Source organism: Myotis davidii, unplaced genomic scaffold, assembly GCF_000327345.1.
Source record: "Myotis davidii unplaced genomic scaffold, ASM32734v1 scaffold713, whole genome shotgun sequence".
NCBI lineage: Eukaryota > Metazoa > Chordata > Mammalia > Chiroptera > Vespertilionidae > Myotis > Myotis davidii.
Genome location: NW_006285038.1, coordinates 245,162 through 270,281, shown reverse-complemented (window position 1 = coordinate 270,281; position 25,120 = coordinate 245,162). Strand labels below are relative to the sequence as shown.

The window sequence follows — 25,120 nt, the reverse complement described above, 5'->3', positions numbered from 1 at the left end:
AAAAATTTTCTCTAGAAATATATAAGGCAAATATAAAATACTCTTTCTATCATGCATTGGATACAAAAAAATAATCGATTGATAAAAATATATTGTGTTGGAGCCATTTTCTAGCCTGAATAAGATCCAATACTTTTATTATATGCTATCAGAATCTTCTGAGGAATTTGTACTAGATGAAACTGTGCCATGAACTAGCTGTGAGACCTTGGAGAACTAATTTATTCTCTTTGCTTCAATTCCCAACCAGTACATGGTGTTGAAATTAATATCAACTCATAGTATTTATTGTGAGGTTAAGAATGTTGAAAATGTTTGACACTCTGTTTTGGCTATCATGGTGAGTTATCAATGAAAGTTACATGTCTCTTATATTAGGTTAGGTCAACTGACAGCTGAGAAGTTATTCTAAGAGAGATGGCATTGCCAGCTGATACTAAACATAAACGGGCCTGTGTTCACAGGTATCAATAAAGCCATTTCCCCCAAAATGTCTGCATTACAGAAGCGAAGAATTTGCTGCTTCTTTTCACTGTGTCCACAGAGTTTTCAGCCCTCACTCATGATAGGCAATGCACTTACCTCTCTTCATTTAAAGTTATTTTCACTTGTGTTTAATTCAAATAATTCTCTTGGTAAGAAAAATGTGTCTACTAAGCGTGGAGGAATTAGAGACAAGGGGACAGAGGTGGAAGTGTTATTTGTCCATATCTGTAAACCAGATATGGAGAAGTTCTCAATTTTTATTAAGTGCAAAAAAATGGACTGAACCTGAGGTCCCTATTTCAAAATGCAAATCACCCGACATTGAAAACAAGGATGATATTTTTCAAATCCTACTTGGATTGTTTCAAGATTATAGATCATGACACATAAATAAATATGACTGGATTGTTATTTTAGGCAGGTGCTAATATAGAAGAGGATAATTACTCTGAACAGAAGCAAACTTTTTTTAATGTTATATGTTCTTCTGAAAATTTTACCTAGTGTTTGATTTTATTGTAATTGTTTACAATGTATAAGTCTCCACTCTAACCAGTTTGCTCAGTGGATAGAGCATCAGCCCCCCAGTTGGAGGGTGGTGGGTTTGATTCCATTCAAGGGGTTATACTTTGGTTGTAGGCTCCATCCCAGTAAGCCTGCAGGAGGCAACCTATTGATGTATCTCTTTCACATCGATGTTTCTCTCTCTCTCTCTCCATCTCTCCCCTTCCCTTCCACTCTCTCTAAAAATCAGTGGAAAAATATCTTCAGGTGAGGATTCAAAAAAAATAGTAATAAAAATAAAATGTGTAAGTCTCCTGTCTCTACACACACAGAGAAACATGCAGCACCACTGTATAGGAAGGATAGGCAAAATTAAATATTTTAGATGCCGCAAGTGATATAGATGGTACTATCTGAAACCATAATTACACTTTATAGTCATAGAGATAACTTTAAACTTTTATGTTACAACAAAATTTAGTAATACAGTGACATAGGCTCGCTTTTACGATATTTTAAAAATTTACCATGGTATCGATGGCAAATAGTTAAACATAATGCAGAGAGTAATACAGGGGGTATTGTGTTTGTGACTCCTGTTTATGATACGTTGAAAACTTAATGAAAACCATTTCTAGATTTTGTGTTTATTCCGTCTATTTTTTTGTATGCCTTGGTCTGGAAATAGAGATTATACAATTTTAATTCAGATCAGTTATATGCTTATATAAATAAAAATATACATGGATTCTTAAAATATTTAAATTGTTTATTTTATATCTGTCCTCTTATATAGTAAATTTCTGCTGCAGCTCATTGTTTCATATCTTTTCATTTCACATTATTTATTTTTTAGGCAGAGACTATTGTAATCATTCCTTGAAAGATATTGTGGTACCCATAGGCAACACTCAAATAATTACTTTCTGAAGTTTTTATGATAGCTACTAACAAAAACTTTAAAAAATAGCTGTTATCTGATTTGTATTCTAGTAATTAAACTAATAAAATTAATGTAAATTTATCTTGAATTTCAACCATTGTAAACGATAATTCAATGTTTATTTTAGAGGATTTTATAGCTCCTTTGGATAATTAAAAAAATCAGTCATTGACTTTTTGTGAGAAGATTTTTAATTAAAATATTTTTATAAATACTCTTAACTATTATTTTTTTTTTCTTTCTTGTAGCTGTACAGTGTGGTAACCCAGGAACAACAGCCAATGGAAAGGTCTTTCGGATTGATGGCACAACATTTTCCAGTTCGATCATTTATTCCTGCATGGAGGGATACCTCTTGTCTGGACCTTCAGTTAGACAGTGCACAGCCAATGGAACGTGGTCTGGAACTTTGCCTAACTGTACAAGTATGTTTCTTCTCAATATTTTAAATATCATTAGTTATGTGAAACTATTTGAGTATATTCATCTGTATGTGTAACTTGTAGTCAATCAAACCATGCAAAATATTGAATATTTGTATTGTATTTCATAGTATGATAGTATTAAAAGATGATAGTATTCTATGGTTAGAGTTTATACTAGTGACTTTAAAAATCACTTCGCAGCTCTAGCTGATTTGGCTCAGTGGATGGAGTGTCAGCCCGTGGACTGAAGGATCCCAGGTTTGATTCCAGTCAAGGGCATGTACATTGATCCCCAACCCTGGTTGGGAGTGCGTGTGGCAGGCAACCAATCATTGTGTCTCTCTCACAGGGATGTTTCTCTCTCTCTGTCTTTCCCCCTCCCACTCTCTCTAAAAATCAGTGGAAAATTATTCTCCGGTGAAGATTAACAAAAAGAGAATTACTTGGCAGAGGAAAGAGGGATCACAGAAAATTAGTGACATTAAGTGAAATTTAACAGCATCTTAAGAATAGAGATGAATTATCAGCAGTAACCAAGATTAATACAAATAATGCAATTTTATTTTGCCAATCTAACACATATCAATAACTGCTTGGTTTTTTATTTTATTATGTATTTATTTTTATGTTTTTATTTTTTTAACTTGATTATAGAGAGAGTGGGAGAGAAAGAGAGGGAGAGAGAGAAACATTGGTTGATTGCTTCCTGCACCTGCCCTGACTAGGGATTGAACCTGCAACCTGGGTAAGTGCCCTGACCATGAATCAAACTGCCACCTTTTGCTGTACAGGACAATGCTCCAGCCAACTGAGCCACATTGGCTAGGGCCTGACTAGCCTTATTTATTTGTCTGTCTATCTATCTATCTATCTATCTATCTATCTATCTATCTATCTATCATGTATCTATCTATCATCTATCTATCTATTAAGTTTATTAGGGTGACATTGGTTAATATGATTATTCAGGTTTCGATGTGGGTTTCTATGTTATAAGTTCTGTATACTGCACTGTGTGCCCACCATCCAAAGTCAAATCTCTTATCGCCATACATTAGGACCCCATTCACCCCACCCTCTTCCCCTTGGCAACCACCACATTGCGGTTTGTGTCCACGCGTTTCAGTTTTATATCCCACTTATGAGTGAAATTATATGGTTCTTGGCGTTTTTCTAACAGATTTATTTCACTTAGCATAAGATGCTCAAGGTCCATCCATGTTGTTGCAAATGGCAGTCTTTCATACTTTCTGGTGGCGGAGTAGCATTCCATTGTGTATGGACCACATCTGTACCCAGTGCTCTATCGCAAAACAGTGGGCAGAGGGCCTGAACAGACACCTCTTTCCAGAAGACACACAAACAACCAGTAGATATATGAAGAGATGTTCAACCTGGCTTGTCGGCTACTGATTCATCTCCGATAGGCTTTGCTGGTTTTATGCCACACCAACCCATCCGAGCCTTAAAGTTCTTACTGGTGCCTTTTAACTATCAGTTGTTTTTGTTTGTTTTTTCTCTAAATTATTTGTATCTGTTTATCCTGAATGAGTGGCTCAAATGAATCCACTCAGAGGAGGATGTCATCAGAGTAATGGCATGTCATGTCTGTAATTCTGGAGAATATTCGTTGTAGATAATATCTTGCCTGCACCAAATTGTGTGTGATGACAGGGCTGTTGAGATACTCCATGTGCATTGTGTCTCCTCAAAGATGAAGGCAAACTATGGCTAAGAGGCTGTTGAAATAAGCATTGAATAGAACATAGCAGCCACATCCTATATAATAAAAGCCTAATATGCTAAGTGTCTAGTCATTCGGTCGGCCCTCCAACTAATCAAAGGGTAATATGTTAATGATATACTAAGGCCACTCAACCGCTCGCTATGATGTGCACTGACCACCAGGATGCAGATAGTTGACTGGTCAGCCAGTCCCTATGACATGTACTGACCACCAGGGGGCAGACGCTCCGACCAGTAGGTTAGCTTGCTGTTGGGATACAGCCAATAGGGATTGAGAAAGAAGGGTCAGACATACCCTGGAGTCTTCCCGCTGCCCCTCCATGGCAGGCCAACCTCCTGAGTCCCTCCCCAGCCCCAATCATGCACAGTGGGGTCCCTTGGCCTGGCCTGTGCCCTCTCACAATCCGACACCTCTTGGAGGATGTCAAAAAGCCAGTTTGAGGCTGATGGCAGAACGACTGATTGCTCTAGCGCACACTGACCCACAAGGGGCAGACACTCAACGCCGGAGTTGCCCCCTGGAACCAGTCCCTATGACATGCACTGACCACCAGGGCGCAGGCACTCTGACCACTAGGTTAGCTTGCTGTTGGTGTCCAGCCAACAGACTCATGGCTGGCGAGCGCAGTGGCAGTGGCAGGGCTTCTCCCACCTCCAAGGCAGTGCTAAGGAGGCCCACAGGGAGTGGGCCGGACTGAGAGAGACGGGCCGGACATGCCCTGGAGTCTTCCTGCGACCCCTCCATGGCTGGCCAACCTCCCAAGTCCCTCCCCAGCCCCAATCATGCATAGTGGGGTCCCTTGGCCTGGCCTGTGCCCTCTCACAATCCGACACCTCTTGGGGGATGTCAAAAAGCCAGTTTTGGCCTGATGGCAGAATGACCGATTGCTCTAATGCTCACTGACCACCAGGGGCAGACACTCAACACAGGAGTTGCCCCCTGATGGTCAGTGCACTCCCAGAGTGGGAGCACCGCTCAGGCAGAAGCTGGGCTCATGGCTGGCGAGCGCAGTGGCAGTGGCAGGAGCCTCTCCCACCTCCAAGGCAGTGCTAAGGAGGCCCACAGGGAGTGGGCCAAAGCTGTCAGTCGGACATCCCCTGAGGGCTCCCGGACTGCGAGAGGGTGCAGGCCGGGCTGAGGGGACCCCTGAACACTCAGGAGTTCCCTCCCTGGATCTCTAGAGTCCTCTTCCAGTGTGCGTCCTCTCTGGCACTGTCTCTTTATTCTCTCCTGGCTCTAGAGTCATGTCTCCCTCCAGGAAGCTGGTGGGCTCTGCAGGGAGGCTCCCTGTCTGCAGCCTGGAAACTCTCTGACAGCAGTACGGTGTGGCAGTTGTAGGACTCATCTCATTGGTTTCCTGTCACTCAAGGATCACTGTGCTTTGCTGCCTTTGAAACCTGTTTTTTGGTGGCTATTTTTTTGTTATTTATTGTTTTAATATTGTGTCCTATCTATCTATCTATCTATCTATTTATTTATTTTGGTTGTTTCAAATGGAGAGTAAAGTCTTCTCTATTTCTCCATCTTGAAGGAAAGAAGTCCTCCTACTTGCTTTGAAAATGTCTCAATTTTGCAAGACTGAACAACTAAACAATTAACAAATAGCCTCTGCTGGTTTCCTTCTACACCAGCCCATCTGAGCCCTAAAATTCTTACTGGTACCTTTTAAGTATCAGCTGAAATGGCACCCATTTGACAAAAGCCTTTCAGGACACTTCTTCCTCATATCGCTTTTAGCTAAAAGTGACCTCTCTGTACCGTATAATTCTCCTAGCAGTTACATATATGCAAACCTATGAGCTTCATATGGCATTGGTAACCTGGTCTGTTCCTCTCATATCAATGAAAACATTTTTTTTTTTAGTATATATCATGAGATCAAGGTCATGGATTCAAATACCATGCACACTTTGACAGAGGAACTATAAATATTAAGAAACATTCACAGAACTAAAACTGGAAAGGAGATTTGCCATAATACTAGGAATAAGAAACATTCACAGAACTAAAACTGGAAAGGAAAGAGATTTGCTGTAGTACTAGGAGGCTCAGGCAGTACACTAATTGTAAAATTTGCTTGTTATTTTCTGTGATGTTCATACTGAAAGAAAATACATAAAAACTAAGCACAGGTAAATACTCATTCAGAGATACAGTTTTGTTGTTACTGTTTTTTGTTTTCTGGGTTTTGTTTTGTTTTGTCAGCACAAAAACCCCTCCGTGTATAAACCGTACAGGACCCTTACCTGGTGCTGTCCAACAGGCAGACCCCCTCCGGAACCAAAGCACACAGTGCCCACAGTGTTTTGGGAAAATGGTACAAACTGCCCGAGGACAGGGCTTGTCAAATGGAGTAACAGTTGACTTTCAGGTCTGAAACGAAATATGTGCCCTTATTCCTTGGGATTTTTAAATCTGCCAGAACTTCTAAAGTGCTCACTACCCTGCATCTGGCAGGTCTTGTCATGTGGGTCAGGTACAGTATACTCTATCAGATCCAGTGATAAATGAGCCTAAGGCTTTTGTTACAAACGGTCAGCACAGAAGTGGCCCTCGCTGAATCTTTGTTACCAACCCGAGAATTCTCAGTTTTCTGTTTGTTAGTTGTTTGGTTTTCTTTAGAAGATAGGCCAGGGAAATGGGGATATTTTCACACAAGAGAAAGCTGGGGGATATCCCAGCATGAAACTGGGTGAAGTGAGCTAAAAAAATCATCTAAATCTCCTCAAGGGAAGAGGGCTGTTGCTAAGTCAGTGGTTCTTAAACAGGGGCGATTTGCTTCCAGGGGGCATCTGATAATGCCAGGGGACACTCTTGGCCGTCACAGTGCAGGTGAGAGGAGGTGCTATCAGTATCTAGCAGGCAGAGGTCAAAGCTAAGGAGCTTTAGTGATAAAGCAACCTCACCCGATCAAGAATGAATTGGTCCCAAATGTCAATAGTGCCAAAATTAAGGTAAATAAAATCTCCCTCACTGAGATCTAAAAAGAAAACCAACTTGTGAATTGAGAGATTGGATCACCTTTCTGGAGCTTCATTCTGCTGTAGTAGAATTTTATTCTGGGCTTGAAACCTGGCAAAGCAAATGCATAGGATGCCTGAGCTAGCATGTATACTGCTACATTGTCTCTATTAGGAAAACAATGGGATAACTCAAACATTAATCCACGGGGGTTTGGTTTCATGAATTATATTGCATGTACATACATGTAAGAGAGTAGTATGTCAGTAAAATGTTACATGGATCTGTGTATTTACATACAAAAATATCAATTAGATATTGAGTAAAAAATGAATTCCGTTATAAATGTGTGGGTAGTATGATCTTATTTACTGAAAAATGCATATATACTTTTTCTATTGATTTTTTTCTTTAGAGAGAGAGAGACTGGAAGAGAGGAAGGGAAGGGGAGAGAGAGAAACAGAGAGACAGAAATGTGAGAGAGACACATTAATTTATTGCCTCCTGCACAGGACCTGATCAGGGCCAGGAAATGAACCTGCAACCCAGGTACATGCCCTTGACTGGGAATCCAACCCATGACCCTTAGGTGTAAGGGCCAACCCTCTAACCAGACCCACATAAGCCAGGACAAAAACAAATTTAAATGTTTAAATAATATATTTGTTTTTGAGAATTTGAACTATTTAATTATTCCTTGTGCATTCTATTCGCTGATTTATTCTTTAAACAGTATTTACTTTACCTCTTATGATGTACTAGATGAGGCTGTGAGAATACATCAGTGTAGAACAAGACAAAACATCTGTCTTGGTGGAGTTTATTTGTGTGTGTGTATGCTTATGTGTGTACCTAAGTGCTGTGTCCTTAAGGATTTTGGTGACTTTAGAAAAGATTTTCTTGCAATAAACCATAGCACTCTGTTGTCACGCACTGGTGTCTCTGAATTTTAAGGTAAAGCTCTAAAGAGCTACTATTCTAAGGTTTTGCTCGAAAAGACCAAAAGCCTATTTTTGTTGTTGAAAACAAGCTGGTGTAATGATTGAATTGACTTGTGGAGCAGGTGCTGTTTACAAAGATCGTTGCTATTGGAAACTGCCTCTTTGCCTGGCCTTTGCTTCCTTAGAAAGTCACCAAACAAATTCTTCTGAAGCTGTTGTCCCAAGTTCCACTCATGATGCTGCCTCGCTACGCAGAACTCTCTCCCAGTGCCTGTGCCTCTGCAGAATAAACCCTCTGTCCTCTCGGTTGGTGGCTGTCTCTCAGCTCCTGTGCCTTCCCGCCCGGTTAGCTGGCCTTTCTTGCCAGGATTCGAATTCAGTCTGTAAAGCGCAGTCCACAAAATAGCAATTTGTGGGTGTTCTCTTTAATTTTCCTCCTCTTAATTGGAATCTAGATTAAAAATATAAAATAACATAAAGTAAAATAACACGAAATAAATTGAAGAGTATACTCACTTTCAGGAATTTTGAAACTGCAAATAAAATGACCTGTTTTTTGGTAAATAAGCTGGATTTGATATCAACTCAGTTATATAATTTAAAAATCTTTTCATGATCAATAATCAAAAGAACAAAAATCATTCTATATGCAAAATTCTTATTAGGAGTCTAATAGGAACACTCAAGAGTGTTAGTTCAACAAACTGGGTCCAGGGCTCTGAGGGCTACAGGGGGAGTGCTGTCAGTATTGTTCTTTAATTTAATGGCCATTATTCTTGGTCCTAAAAACTTCCCAAACTCAACAGATTAGAGTAATATGAAAGAAATGTTGAGATTCGTCATTTTTAATGGTTAAGTTAATAAATACAATGTAATTAAAGTACTATAAAGGTCTCCCATGATTTAATCTATTTTTAGTTTTTAACCCTCTAGACTTTCACATTTCTGGGAAGAATTACTTAAAAATAAAAATGAGGGAATATAACTCAGATTCACCTGGTGTAATTTTATACTCTTTTATAAACAAAAAGATTCAAAAGGCAAAAGTGATAGTAAAAGGCAAGTATGCCACGTTTATTTTATCTACAGAAAAGAAAAAGTGTAAGCTGGTATGTTTTTTCTTTTCCTTCTTTTCTCTTAGCCGCAAGAAAGCTTTTAGGCCAGTTCATTGCTCAAATCATGCTTAAATTATGTACTCAAAACAGCAGGTGCTTTGGTGGCCTATATATACTTTCTGTGATGCCTTATTCTTAAATGTCATAGTAGGGTTGATCTTTTATTTTCTATGCTGTTATAAGTCTTCTGGAAAGTTTTTGGGTGATAATATACGTAATCAGAGCCAGCTTTATGGGTGAGTGCAATTGATAGAAACTCATGCCTGAGGCCCTGGGCTTGGGCTGTCTCAGATTTATCAATAATATTCTCTTTGAAAGTGTGATTTGTAACTGAAGTCCCCTGGGACACTGGAGCATGTGAAGAGGGTTCGGAGCCTCTGCTCATGTACTCTGTCAGCCCCCTGCCTCCTGTCTTCCTAGGCTGGGTTTATGGGCCATTTGCCCCCCACCACCTGGTACCCCTGTCCCTGCCTGGCCTCTCCATTCCCACCACTGCTCTGCTCAGAGGTTCCATCCTGTCATCAGCAGAGGGAGGCTCACCCTGCAGCTTTGTTCTCCACCCTGCTTGAGAGACCTGGAAGTAGCATGGGGCAAGTCAGAGTTTGGTGTATTCATGAAGTCTCGGTGCAGAGTAGGTAGCATCTATCTCTGCCCTGGGCTGGCCTTGCTGAGTCATATTTAGCAAGCGCTTGACAGAAGCCTTGATGGAATCCCATCATTCACACCCAATCCAGGAAGCAAGTGGATTCCAGAATAGAGGTTCCCGTTTTTTCTGGGTTGTTCTTTTACCTGGGTTGCCATTGAGTTGGTGGAAATGGGAAATTTAACTCTCTATCCCTAGCTGTAGCATTTTTACTTTATACCGAGCCTCCCAAAGTATGTATCCCACCCTGTACATGATAAATTCACACTTTATAGTTTATTCATTCTCTTATTTATTCAATAAAAGTATTATTTTTACACCTATCATTGTTTTAGTTAAAAACTATTATAATAGAAAATTGAGGAACACTGTGGAGAAAATACTCTCTCAATCCAGCAGGTCTACTAAATCAGAAACTTCAATAGCCATATATAGGAATATGGATTTTAAATATTACATTAGAAATCTTGATTCTATAGGATGGCTTCTTCATGATCACTTAATATATGTTAAATGAGGTTACCATGTCACAGTTTCCTACAACATAATAGCATATAAACTTAACCTTTTCAAAGTCTAAATGGCAATTTCTGAACCATGTGTATAGAATCTGTAATAAGCATACCGGGTCATAATCAAGAATTGCTAGTAGCCGAAACCGGTTTGGCTCAGTGGATAGAGCGTCGGCCTGCCGACTGAAGGGTTCCAGGTTCGATTCCGGTCAAGGGCATGTATCTGGGTTGCGGGCACATCCCCAATAGGGGGTGTGCAGGAGGCAGCTGATCGATGTTTCTCTCTCATTGATGTTTCTGACTCTCTATCTCCCTTCCTCTCTGTAAAATATCAATAAAATATATTTAAAAAGAAAGAATTGCTAGTATGTGATTTAAGTATGCTTATGTTTTATGATTAAAAATGAACATGATAACTATTTTCCCTACTGATATATTAAGAATGCCATATGCTTGCTATTCTTCTCTATTAAATATATGCCACATTAACCATCTGCTTTTTGAATCCAATGTTGATAGTAATCAGTTGTGGAGACCCAGGCGTCCCAGCCAATGGACTGAGATATGGAGATGATTATGTGGTTGGGCACAATGTTTCGTACATGTGCCAGCCAGGCTATACCATGGAATTGAATGGTTCCAGAATCAGAACTTGTACAACTAATGGCACATGGAGTGGAGTAATGCCAACCTGTAGAGGTATAATAATTTCTTAATTATTTATGTTATCACTACCACATAGTTCCTTTTTTAGTATGCATATTTAAAGTAGATTTAAATAGTGTTTCATGTATTGTTTCACTTTTTTGAAACTAACAAAGAATGATTCAGTTTTTATTTTTAAACCATACAGATGATAATAATATATAGAACGTAAAGCTATTTCAAAAAATCTTTTATTTTATTGTGAGTAGTGACTGAACTTTAATGCAACCCAAACAACAAAAATATCATGTACGCTGCTATTTATGTTAACTTATGAATATTTAAAAGCTGATATAACCTTAATGATTTAGAACAGCAATTTCCAACCATTTATTTCATGGCACACATAAACTGATTATGAAAATTCTGTGGCATTCCAAAAAATAGATTGTATTTTTTTGTCAATCTGTATCTAATAGATATAATTTTGATTGACTTACAAAAAAAATAATAAAAGTAATTACCTACTCCAAAGTGACTTTTTAAAAAATCAGGTGCCTATACTTATATATAAGCATTTCTAGTTCCAAGAATTAACCAATCAGATGCAACCTTATTATGGGACATGACTAATAAAATGCAGTCTATTCTATGACCTATGTATTTATGGTTCAAGACAGGCCATTCACACTGGATGGCTATTGTTGTGTTGGTTGTTGGCATTTTTTAAATTTGACAATCTAAGGGAAAAGTGGTCAGTGCCCTGACGAAATAGTCAGGTATTACATGTTGTAAAATTCTTGCTCATGCCAATTTAAAATCACTGTCAGAATTTTAATCTGATAGTCCATTTTGGTCAAGTAATTCATGGATAGAGAGAAAACCTTTCAGTAGTTTGAGAATAGTCAGTTGGAATTACAAAACTGTAATTTTTCCTTAAAGAGACAGAGAAACTGTTTGTTTAACGAATGTAATCTAGAATTAATATTTTAGTCAATATAAGCATAGATTTGCTACCTTATACCTTTTTTTGAAAACATTTTCATATTTTTCTGCTAGTTTTTCTGATTACTTGTGGAATAGTGTATATGCAATGTAAGGTAATTTATATTGTATAATAACAGTATTATTCTTTAATAATTGAGATTTCTCATTCAGGTGTCTATTAACATCTATAAATTGACAGTTTAGTATCGCCCTGACATCTAAAAAAAATCGAACAAAAAGGATGACTTTGATGTGTACTTTTCTTCTTGATTTCACAGTTTCTGACTCAGATCACTGTACATAGTCCATAAAAATATGTAACAGTTATTTTATATTTTAGAAGTTATTTCATACATAATTAATTGATCCTAGTAATGGCAATGATATACAATTCCAAAAATTGTTCAGATATGTTGTTAGCCATCAGAATATAACCATTCCTCATTTTGAGATTTTGTAGTTGGTACCCTTCTCTTTCCTCTCATCTCTGTCACCTCATCCAACCTATCTCTGCTTGAGGACATCTTAACACAGTTTTAAAAAATGAATGTTTAAAACTTTGATAAAACACTTAAAATTCTATAGTAAATGTTAACATATGAATCTAAGTGTTGAATAGGACCAGTTTGGATATTTTAATGAGCTACATGATTTGCGTTTTCAGAAATGTCACAGAATTACTACCAAATTCCTTGCCAACGTGCTGATGCACTGTATATAGCCAAATAACCCAGTCTACCTAAAGGTCATTGGAATGTATCAGTTACAATACTGGTTAGAAGATCAGCCTTTTTTCCCTCAGATATCCGGCAGCTTGTCATTTTGTAAGAGAATCTCAACCCGTAGCCATTATGTTGTCAAGAAATAGTCGCATTCTAGAGGGATTAATTCTGGGTATGTTTCAGGGATACAACCAGAAGAATAAAACGTGTCACACCATATTGTCCTTCAAAAGGTTAAGTTAGCACATATGCTTCTCCTAATGATATTTATTCATTTATTTTCCATACCCAGGATAGCTCAGCAGCTGTGTCTAATCGCTTTCAATGTAATTGCAGCTGTTACCTGTGCAACTCCTCCCCAGATCTCTAATGGAAGGTTGGAAGGAACAAATTTCGACTGGGGCTTTAGTATTAGCTACATCTGTTCTCCAGGCTATGAGCTCTCCTTTCCTGCTGTGCTGACCTGTGTAAGGAACGGTACCTGGGGTGGGGAAGTGCCACAGTGCTTACGTAAGTATAATTTCCATACTTACAATGATATTTTCCTGCTTCCACTCTCTTAGAACTACTTTCCTGAGTTTACAACTGTTGTTTAAAATTTCCAAGTTTTGCCAGAATAAATATGAGATTGTTAAACTCCTTCCAATGTGTAAAGTTTAGTGAAATATCAGTATTTACTAATGTAGCCACTTTTCATCCAACCATTGTGTGCCTTCTGCTTGAACTCTAAAGTTCAGGCTAAATTCATTTGTTTGTAAACTTTACTTAATTTTCAAAATTATTCCTCAAAATAGAAACCTTCTGAGCTGAATCTGCCAGAAAATTATTCTTTTTAATAAGTCCAGTGTATCTCAGCTGAATGTTCTAATTTAACCCCAAATTTCTTTCTGCAATAAATTCATGTCACTTCTACATGTTTATTCAAATCGAGTTCTTATTATCGTATTTGCCATGATAATGATTGTAATTATACATCAAAAATTACTAAGGTAAAAGTAGAGGTAAGATATTTTTTTTTTTTGCAGAGGTTGCTATACATTATATATCCCTTCAAGACTAATTTGGAAGATTACAAAACAAAAAAAGCCAGATTTCCATGTTACATAAGTTATTGTAACACATGATATAGGCAGTACTCACTCAGAGACATTCAGTGCTATCCTGTTCCTAGTCTTTTCCTTCCCAGCATGTGGCAGAAAGAGGAGTGCTCACCCTGTCCCCTGGCCTTGGAGTGAGCCAGAGCTAACCCACTAAACTGCCCAGAACCCTCCAGTCTTCTCATCTCATTCGGAGCAGAAGCCAGATTGCCTATAGGCTCATGCAAACGTTTTGTTTTTCCCTGATCCCATCATATCCTGTTGTCCCCTCATCCACTCTTCTCCAGGCACATAGGCTTCCGTGCCTTTACTTTGTATTGTTGTCAGTATTACAGATGTTCCCCATCCCCCCTCTTCCTGCTCCTCTCCACCCAGCTCCCACTCCAGGCCTCCCCCACACTATTGTCTCTGTCCATGAGTTATGTATATATACATATATGATTCCGGTTCATCTCTTCCTCTCCCATATCCACTGAGATCGGCTATTCTGTTCCATACATCTGTGCCTCTGGACCTATTTTTTCATCAGTTTATTTTGTTCATTAGATTCCACATGTAAGTGAGATCATGTGAAAGACAAATACCACAGGCTTCCTTACTTTTAATTGCGCACTCAGCCTTGCTTTGACATCAGAGATTTTTGTGTTCACTGTTTACTTTGTCTAGAAATTTCCTTTTATTTTTAGCTCTTTACTCAGAGTCCCTCTTCTCAGTATTCTCTCGTCACCATAATTAAAATTTTAAATGCTGGTGTATAACACTGCCCTTTTAGACTTTATTTTTCTCCTTACTAGTCTCCTATCTTTTCTTCTTTTTTCTCCTTATAACAACTATACATTTTACTAACCTTGTTTATGTGAATGATGCCCTCCATTCAGGTTTATGCTCCTTAGAAATTATGTTTCTGTGCACTGCTGTATCTCGTATGCAGTGCAGTCCTCTGCAGGTATCAAAACTGAGGATGCTATAGAAGTTAAAACAGTGTGGCATTGGTGCAGGGATAGAAAGTAAAGCAGCATAATAAAGAGCACAGAATCATTAATTGATACTTGGTACATTATAGAGCAAAGCAGTGGGGGAAAGAACAGACATTGCAGTTAATCAAACAAGGCAATTCATTTTCACACACACACACACACACACACACACACATGATCTCCCTCTCAGACCAAATAGTAAGTCAATGCCAGATTCATGAAGAACTTGAACTTAAATATTAATGTTTTTAACATTAAGAGACTATCTATATGACCTTGGAGTAAGAAAGGATGTCTTAAACAAGTTGCAAAAGCTCCACTCATAGATGAAAGATGAAAAAAATCAGGTACATTAAAAAGTTTTCATTTCTCATTATGAAAGGACCAATGAGAAACTTGAATAATGTAATATGCATGAAAAATAATAATGTATAGAACATATAAAGATTCCCTGAAACAAAAAGAGACAAAACAATAAAGATGGGCCAAAGACATGAACAACTATTTACTAAAACAAAATTGGTTTACTGAAAAACAAAATTGGACATCAAGTGTGGGCGACGAAAGTGTGCGATGTAAACTCTATACAGTCCTGGTGGATGTTTAAATTGACATAGCATTTGAATAATTAATTGCTATTATATGGTATAGTAAAGTTAAAGATGTGCAGAGTCGGTGGCCCAGAAATCTTAGGTATATGCCCTACAAAATGTTTTGTACATGTGCACCTGTACATAAGCAGACATGTACAAGAATATAAACATGAGAATTTTGTTGCTTATAAAGCTGAACAAGTCAGTGCTTAAGCATGCATGTAGATGCGGTTTAGTATATGAAAATCTGCTGATAGAAACAGATGGAATGATGGGGGTGGGGAGAGAATTGAGGAGTTTAAGTGGGTATATGTCCCGTCTTTCTTTTTTGGTTAAGATTTAAAGATGAGTGACCCAGCAGAAATATAGAAGATAAATTATTCAGAAATAAGTTATGAAATAACTTAGTAATAGAAACAGTTGGTGAAGCTAAAATGTCCACTGATAATGCTCACTGAGAAAATAGCCATTAAATTCAAAATGTGCTAGAGATATAATTAGTAAGACTGGGACCCTGGCCTAGGAGCCTAGGGCTTAATGTTATATTGCTAGAAATGCTTGTATGTCAAATAGCAGTAATGTTAACAGTATATTAGAAATGCTGAAAATTGAAACAAAACACAACAAAAAATGTTTATTTTTCCTGTTTTACTTTACTCTCAAATTTTCCTTTAATTTATTTGGTTTTATTCTTTGTTTATGACCACTTTTAATCTTAACTGTTTAAATAGGGGGAAAGGTTTCTAAAATGAGGTCTGAAAATTTAACTTTCTTGCAGTGCCTTAAATTTCAGGGAAGATCTTTCTTTGACCATTGAGCTTAAGGCTGAAGTATTCCATAATTAGGGTATGCATCCATTCCAGTTCACCTGGAGCTTTCCTAGTTCACTCCTGTTGTCCTGGTAGTCATCTGATCTGGTTAGAATCCCCCTTTCACTCACAAAGTGCCTTGGCTGGGATAATGCACTTTATGGTCACTCAAACTTATAGCCATCTGAAGGCAGAATTTATAACATTTGGTTGTTGCTGTTTGTTTTGTAGGGAAGTAAGTTTTTAGGTGATAAATCTACAAATTTTAAAAAAATGAGCACATGTAAAGATAGTTAAAATGGTAAATTATGTATTTCCATTAAAATAAATTGGAAGCATAGTATATATGTACCTTTACCTTGGTTATCCACTAGCTTTGAAAGCATCTGGTTTCACCCGCTGTTACATTCTGCAAGCACACTGTGCTCTAGCCACACTGACCTTCTTCTCCCAGCGTGCCCGATGGGGCTGGCAATGCCCTCTCCTCTGTCGGGATGCTCTCCCTTGGGATATCAGCATGGCCAAATGCTTTGTTTCCTCCAAATCTTCTCTCAGTTAGCGACAGCCTTGCCACCTTATTACAAATCCGCTCTCACCCTCGCCATTAGCTCATCCACACATTCCCCCGTTCTGATCCTCACCTACACTGCCTTTCCTCTGAAGACTTACCACCTTCACACATTCTAACTGTACTTGTTTAGTTTTGCTTTTCTCACAAATACATACAACCTACAAGGGCAGGAATCTTAGTTTGTTTACTGATAAGTCCAAGTATCTAAAACTACCTAAAATACTATCTTTCTTTTAATAGTTAAACGGGATAGATAGATAGATAGATAGATAGATAGATAGATAGATAGATAGATAGATAGATTATAGACATTGAATGGAATCATCTAATCAATTTATTTAGAAATCCTGTCAAGTTAATCCCTTCAGAGGTTGTTGTAGACCATTGAGATTCCTAGTTTTGTCTAGTTTTAGACTCTGATGGTTTGCCTTTCTCTTAAAAACACAACACTCACAATCCTCACAGTGCTTCAGCCCCGTGCACGGAGGGTCTCAGTTTTGATCCCAGGTCAAGGGCACGTACCTGGGTTGTGGTTTGCTCCCCACCCCGGTCAGGGTGCTTCCAGGAGACAACCAACCGATGTGTCTCTCTCACATCCCTGTTTCTCTCTCTCTCTCCTCCTTCCCCTCCTTCCGGCCCTTCCACTCTCTGTAAAGCAATTGAAAAAATATATATATACTCGGGTTAGGATTAATTAAAAAACTGTTTTAAAACATTCCCCATAGAATTTTGACGAGGAAGAAACAAAATACCATGGTATGTGCTCTGACTGTTCAACAGAGGACAGCAAAACCAATAAGCATGTACTTTACCCTGCAGTCTGGAGGGACAAACTGGACATGATGGGTTGGTTTTCTCTGGCAGAGCCGTCAGGATTACATTTCACCTTTGCAGCCCTTATACACAAATGCTGTGTGGCTTGATTCCGGCCAATATTATTTTAGAAACTGAAATTACTAGTACTACTAGGTGGAAAATATCTGAGTCAGACTAATTTTTAAAATATTACACTGAGTCAAACATGCAGTGTTCATGTAGACAAAGGCTAAATGAGTGGAATAGACTAACATGGACTCCATGTCACTTTAGTCTAATATTCCAGTTAGTTCTCACCATCTTTCTAAATTGTTTACTCCGATGAATCCTAAATCTTTATCATCATTGTCTTTTTTTCACTTCCAGCGAAGTTCTGTGGTGACCCTGGTACACCTGCCCAAGGAAAGCGAGAAGGCAAAAGCTTTATCTACCAGTCGGAGGTTGCTTTCAGCTGCAATTCTCCTTTCATATTAGTGGGAGCGAGCACCAGGATTTGCCAAGCGGATGGCACTTGGAGTGGTTCCTCACCTCACTGCATAGGTAATATCAATGGAAGGTTGGTTACGCTCAGTAATTCTGCTTATAAGAGGTAGTGGTGACATTTAACGGTTTTCCTATAAACTATGGTTGACTGAATGTGGAAAACAAATGTGAAATATAGAAGCAATTAGAAACACTGAAAATTAATATTAGTAAAACATAGGATATTATTTTTAGCACGCAAATCTTCCAGAAGAAACATTTGAAATTTTTTTATCAATAAAGTGAAAAAGTAAAAAGCTTTTATATTAATAGCATTATTAAATACTAACATTAGTATAGATCTTTAGCATTAATAAAACATATGCAAATGAAATTAAACTTGCTCCAAAAATACACAAAAGATATATTGATTTAAAATGGCTCTTAGTTTATTTTCTTATTTTAAGACTTTTAAATAGATTTTTAGAAAGAGAGAGAGAGAGAGAAACATCAATTGGCTGCCTCCTGCATGGATTGAGCCACAACCTGGGCATGTGCCCAGATTGGGAATTGAACGGGCAACCAACCAACTGAGCCCAACCAACTGAGCCATACCAGCCAGGGCACTTCATTTTTTTCTCTTTAAATTTATTTTAAATTACTTTTGACATACAATGTTATATTAGTTTCAGGTGTACAACATAGTGATTAGACATTGCTGTACCTCAGGAAGTGATCAGCCCCGAGAAGCCTGGTATCCGTTTGGCAGCATCCGTAGTTCTTCCATTATTATTGACTCTACTTCCTTTGCTTACTTGACATGCCTGTGACAATTTTTATAACTGGCAGGTTGTCAAAGTACATTACTGCAACCCTAAAACTACATGGCACACTTGCTAAACTAACCAGGTGATCTGTCATGCAAACTAGCCACCTCATGGACGACCAGCCCTACCATTCCTGTGTCTGAATCTCCTTCAGCTATCAGTGAAAACTCCAAGTAACTAAGTCCTGTGTGTGGGCAAAGCTCTTACTTCTTGAGGGGGATATTATTCTACCTGAGATTATAATTTATCAAAGTCCTTGGGCAAATATTTTATGCGTGTGTTCCTCTTTCATATCCTTCATTTTTCTTTAAATTTTTATCCACAGAGTTGCAAAAACAGGCTTCAGAGTTCAATAATTGCATCATTTATATAAAATGCAGTTTAACTGAATTTCTGGCTTTAGGATTAGTAGGCTCTATCCATGGTGACATGCTATTAGATTTACACCCTTTATTAATACCCAAGGCCATTTCATTATAGCAGATATCACTTAAAATTGTTTTGTATGAGAGAAATACTCTGTGCAAATGCTGTTTATAGATGAGAAATAAAATGATCAACAAAATTGAAAAAAATGTAGTAGTAAATTTTGAAGAAATATTATGTTTTTGATCTTCATTTTAGAACCAACTCGTACGTCATGTGAAAACCCAGGGGTGCCCCGGCATGGATCTCAGAACAGTACATTTGGATTTCAAGTGAGTGCTTTAAATAAATATTTCCATTTAGTATAAAACTATATCATTAGGCTTCTTTGGTTCACGTGCATTTAGCCCTGTTGATGCAAGCAGAAGAAAAGTTACGTTTATAACTGCACTTATAAACATACTATAAAAAGGTAACAGACAACAAAAGAATGGCCATAAAAGGAAATAAAGAGAAGGAAAATATGCGTCAAGAATAATAGCCTAACTGACCATAAAGATGAAAGAAAAGGAAAAGTGGACATAGCTAGGAGCATAGGAAAATATATAAGCAATAGATAGTACATAAGAGAGGGTAAGTAAGAGTATGTGAGGTAGTAAATGAGTAAACTCTACAGGAAAATGTGGGGCAGTGGGAGAAAATAAAGATGAAATAGGTTAAAGGAGAGACAACTGAGACAAGAGTTCGCTATTACATCAAATGTGACTATTCAATAAAGCAATAAGACTAAAATAGTTTTGCTTTATAATGCACATATAATACATATTTTTTACATATTGTCATTGATGTGGGAAATATCTGAAAAAATAATTTAACCATAACCTATTGTTACACAGCCCGTAGTTGGACTGTTCTATTACAAATTCTTTAACATGCCCAGTCATGTGTGGCTGACTTTCTTGTTCTCTCGTTTTCCCATTTAGATTTTATGTAGAGATTCAGCGCGTTTTTCATTACAGGGCCTAAGGGGAGCCAAAGTGCATACTGATTCTAAAAGGAAATTGTCAATTTACACATTACCCAGCTGCCTTGTTTTGCAGGCTTTTCTAAACTGTGCTATTTTATGTGAAATTCAATGTGAGCCTGAAGAACATCTATTTCTAAAGAAAGTATTCATCAAAGGTGCCATGTTTTTGTTGCTAAAAATAGTTTTCATTTATCTACAGTTCAGGCTCAGTATGAACATTGATTTGATAGCATTTCCAACTCTCCCAGTTTGCCTCCGGCCTCCCTAGATAATACAAAAGTGTAAAAAAGTGTCTCAGGCTCTATTATATTGATGTTTTTAGAAAACTTTAGATTCGTAAGTACATAAAAGGTTTTATCAGTTGATCTAAGTCCTGAAAATTGGACAACTAGCCAAACAGCATTAGTCCTCGTTATATGGACAAAGAAGCTGAAACAGGTGTGACTTGGCTTTCATCACAAGTCATTGACAATATCCTGACAGAACACACAATTGTGATGTGAATGTCTGTGCATCATATCACGTGTTTTGTTTTTTTTTATCTGAAAAATATGAGTCCTTTCTAGTAAATACCTTTTGATATCATGGAACTAGAAATGAGTAAAATTGAGTTTGGAATAGCTATCCAATGAAATGAATAGAATTATTAACTGAATTTTAAGAATTCTATTATAATCATTAAAAATGTTGTTACAGCACTAGCCAGTTTAGCTCACTGGATAGAGCATTGGTCCAAGAACTGAAGAGTCCTGGGTTCGATTCCGGTCAAGAGAACATACCTTGGTTGCAGGCTTGATCCCTGGCCCTAGTCGGGGTGCGGGCAGGAGGCAACCAATCGATGTGTTTCTCTTATATGGATGTTTCCTTCTCTCGGTCTCTCTCCCTCCCTTCCACACTCTCTAACAATCAATGGGTTAAGAAAAAAATGTTGTTACAAACTTAACCTACCCCCAAATTCATACTATTTGGCTAATAAAACTATATTAGATTATTATATTCTATCGAGGTAAATATGAATTTGACTAGATTTCAAATATGGTTAGGTGTACATATAAATTATATTAATCTCTATTATAATTGCAAATGATATATTGAGTATATTCAATTAAAGACATCAACTTTTGCCCAGCTGGTGTTGCTCATTGGTTGAGCATCAACCTATGAACCTGGAGGTCATGGTTCGAGATTCCCAGTCAGGGCACATGCCCGGGATGCAGGCTTAATTCCCAGTATGAGGTGTGCAGGAAGCAACCAATCAATGATTCTCTCTTATCATCAATGTTTCTCTCTCTCTTCCCCTCACCTTTCCTCTCTGAAATCATAAAGATACATATTTTAAAAAGACATTAACTTTTGCAAATGCATATGACTGGTGTGTGTGTGTGTGTGTGTGTGTGTGTGTGTGTGTATACAGATACATATATATATATATATATACACTAATTATATTTACTATAAGTGTATAATTATATTTACTAAATCTGTATAGAGCCAACAGAGTTTTAAAAATTCTAGTTCTAATATCAATTTATTGGTAGATTGTAATGAATATGGTCATATATAACTAGAAAAGCCATCTATATCAGTTGAGAAAAACTCTTGCAAGTAATATATGGTTTTGTGCTAGCTTAAGCTAAAGGCATTACAAATCAAATTCCGGGCATGTCTGAGACACAGAGAAGGAATTAAGTGAGAGTCATCAAGCCCAGAATTTAGGAACTGGACTCCAATACTCAGTCCCCACTCTTCTGTGTTTACCACATTTTCTCTCTCTGCAGATTGGCCATATGGCCAGGGGTGCGTCACTTCTATTAACATCTCAACCGCATAGAGAAGTGATTAATTGCCTCAATCTCAGTTCCAAATTGCCAGAGAAACAGAATAGTCCCTTTTGTATCTATCTCTTATTTTATCAAGTGGCCAATGATGAGTTAAGTAAACTCAGCTATAGTAACCCCACCTCTGGGAGGGACAAGAGAAAGGAGAAAGTTATGAATTGCAAAGGCATTTTTTTAATTTTCTCTTTAATGTGTTAATTCACTTTTCTTTTCTACATAGATTTATAATAGTAGATTTTTTGGACATAGATATACTTACTAATATATAAGACTATATATTACCTCTTGATAGAATATATAGTCTAGAGATGATGATAACTCTAGTATTGAAAATAATACTGATTATAATTTATCTTTTTATCTAAAATATTGAAAATTGGAATAATTTTTTTCTGGAAATAGATTGCTAGTGAAGGGAGCAGCTGTCAAAATGATTGATACAACACCTAGATTAATTATGGGATAAATGCCAAATACATATTTCATTAACTGCTGTACCACTCTTTAAATTGAGCTCTGAGATTTGGAAGGCACATTATTTAGATTTAGGACCTGTAACATAAAGTTATTATAGACATGAAATGTTTTAAATCTGACTCTTAGATGTTTAACCCCAAGTTATTTAACCCTAAGAGAGTTCACCCTACCAAAATAACCATGGTGATTATGTGTGATTTCTAGTTTATAATCAAAATTAGTACTTAAGTACATTAAATAAGGCAAACATGTTACTTAGTGTTTATTATCTTTAAATGATGAATACGACATAAACTTTAAAACATAAATTTTATTTTTTAATTAAAATCTGATTATTTTTTAATATAAATTTACAATATACCTTAAAAATCAAATTTTCTTAAATCAGGAAGCTCAGGGTCAAAATTGATGCTCAGTGAAAATCCCCTCTGCATCTCATCTTAAACACATATGTTATTCCTTTATTTTTATGATCCCACCTTCCTACTTCAATTTTATGAACCTTGAATTATATATCCCTTTTACTAGAAATTCTCCCAATTTTTTTTTTTTGGATGGGGGTGGGAAGTGAAACGTGTAATATACACATAACAAAAGTACAAATAAAAAAATTGTTTAAAATACATTACAGAAAGCATATACATTTTTGAAACCTTAACTATAAATATATTTTTGAAGGTCCAAATTTGGTGGTAGATGAAATGAGGGAAGATTTATTGGTGAAAGGGGGCACCCTTAACTGAGATCTAGCCTAAAGTAGGATTGTAGGATTGACAGCGGTTTGAAGAACTGTTTGACGAACAGAATTGCAAAATCTACAATGATCAGTTACGTAATCCAGGCCTTCGGAGAAAGTAAAAGTCTGTAGCACCATATTGTACACCCTCAGGGCGTAGGTGAATGGCATGCTCCGGAACATAATAGGAAGGCCACTGCTTGTGTGGAATGCAGCATTCTGGCATTGGGCAGTATAGCAGCCTTGGACAAAATGGGGCAATCAGGGGTAAGAGATCTCCTAAAGGCTAAAGTGAATGTGTTATGAGAGACACAATCCGAGGAAACTAGACAGGTAAATGATGTTCCAAGAGAATGACTATTGGAATTGAATGTCGCTGTTGTAGCATAGTTCTGGCAGATAATGAGAGTGTGAGAAATAGTGGATTTAGCTAGTCTCAAGGTCCACATAGAATCTTGTATTAAACTGTGTCACCTTAGGCTCAGCCTCATGTTGCTTTAGCAGGTGGGAGTAGGAGCTAAGGGGAAAGCAGAAAGCAGGTATCTGTGTTAGTACTAAGGCAGCGATTGAGCCTTCTCAGCTTCCTGCTGTTGGGGAAGGATAAAGTGGCAGGCCCTAACTATTCCTCCATCTCTAATCATTTAATAAATCATGGTGGTTTTTTCTTGTAATTTATTTTGGGTAAACAGCTTCCTTCCCCCATGTACTTCCACCCGTCAGCCCAGCTTTTATCCACTCATTTCTGAAATGTCAGCGCCAGCCTTGCGATCAGAACCGCCATCCATCATTCATTTTGTTTAGTAGTTTCTCCATACGATGTCCACTTAATTTTCCAAAGAGATTACTTTCTAGGCCACTTCTCACTGGCTCTTAAAGCTTTAGCAACTTTGCTTCTATTTAAAAAGGCTTTCAAATGTCACAGCTTGCCATTTGAGACCCTTGATTCTTACTTATGTCTCTGACTTAATACTTATAGCTAGAATTTATTTAAAACTTATGTGCCATCCCTGTGTGGAATAGATTATATATATCCTATTTTATTTAATCCTCAAAACAAATCTCAAGACAAATAATCTTATCATCTTTATTTATAGACGGGAGGTTAAATCTCAAAGACGAGGTGAGGTATTCCTTATTTAAGTAAGATCAGATCCAAAGTAAAGCCAAACATAGGTTAGTCTGGGGTCTGTTTTTTTTTTCTTTTTTCTTTCTTTTTTTTTAACATTTTTATTTATTTCAGAGAGAAAGGGAGAGGGAGAGAGAGAGAGACAGACAGATAGAGATATCAATGATGAGAGAGAATCATTGATTGGCTGCCGCTTGCATGCCCCCTTACCGGGGATCAAGCCTGCAACTGGGGCACCTACCCAGACTGGGAATCGAAACCGGACTTCCTGGTCCATAGGTTGACGCTCAACCACTGAACCACACTGGCCAGGCTCTGTTTTCTTTTTAACTATATTTCATTGCCTCCCATTTTAGCCCAGCTGTGTGAACTATCCATGTCAACCAATGAAATGTACTCTCGTTTTTCATAAACTAAAATGATGTGTATTTTAACTTCAATGCATTTTCTCATCATTTTCTTACATTGTTTAATTTTATATCAGTTGCTCTCAAACTTTAGTATTCATTAAAATCACATAAAAGGGCCCTTGCCCATGTGACTCAGTTAGTTGGGACATTGTCCCTTATACCACCGAGTGGTCATGGGTTTGATTCCCCATCAGGGCACATACCTAGGTTGCAGGTTTGTTCCCTTATTGGGGAGTGTGTGGGAGGCAAACAGTTGATGTTTCACTCTCACATCAGTGTTCCTCTTTCTCTCTCTTTTCCACTCTCTCCCATTCTCTCTCTCTAAAATCAATAAAAACATGTTCTCAGGTGAGGATT

At 37.5% G+C, this 25,120-nt stretch overlaps 1 protein-coding gene across 1 annotated transcript in view; it reads left to right on the top strand.

Annotated features, from left to right (window-relative positions):
- Positions 1-25,120, top strand: part of LOC102765647 (CUB and sushi domain-containing protein 3) — a gene marked incomplete at its 5' end in the record, with an annotated part of 698,415 nt that overhangs the window by 647,849 nt on the left and 25,446 nt on the right. The window contains 6 exons of the mRNA XM_006755250.2: positions 2,182-2,358; positions 10,797-10,976; positions 12,968-13,141; positions 17,861-18,034; positions 19,408-19,511; positions 20,569-20,614. Coding sequence (XP_006755313.1) covers positions 2,182-2,358; positions 10,797-10,976; positions 12,968-13,141; positions 17,861-18,034; positions 19,408-19,511; positions 20,569-20,614 — 855 coding nt within the window. The remainder of the gene's footprint in view (positions 1-2,181; positions 2,359-10,796; positions 10,977-12,967; positions 13,142-17,860; positions 18,035-19,407; positions 19,512-20,568; positions 20,615-25,120) is intronic.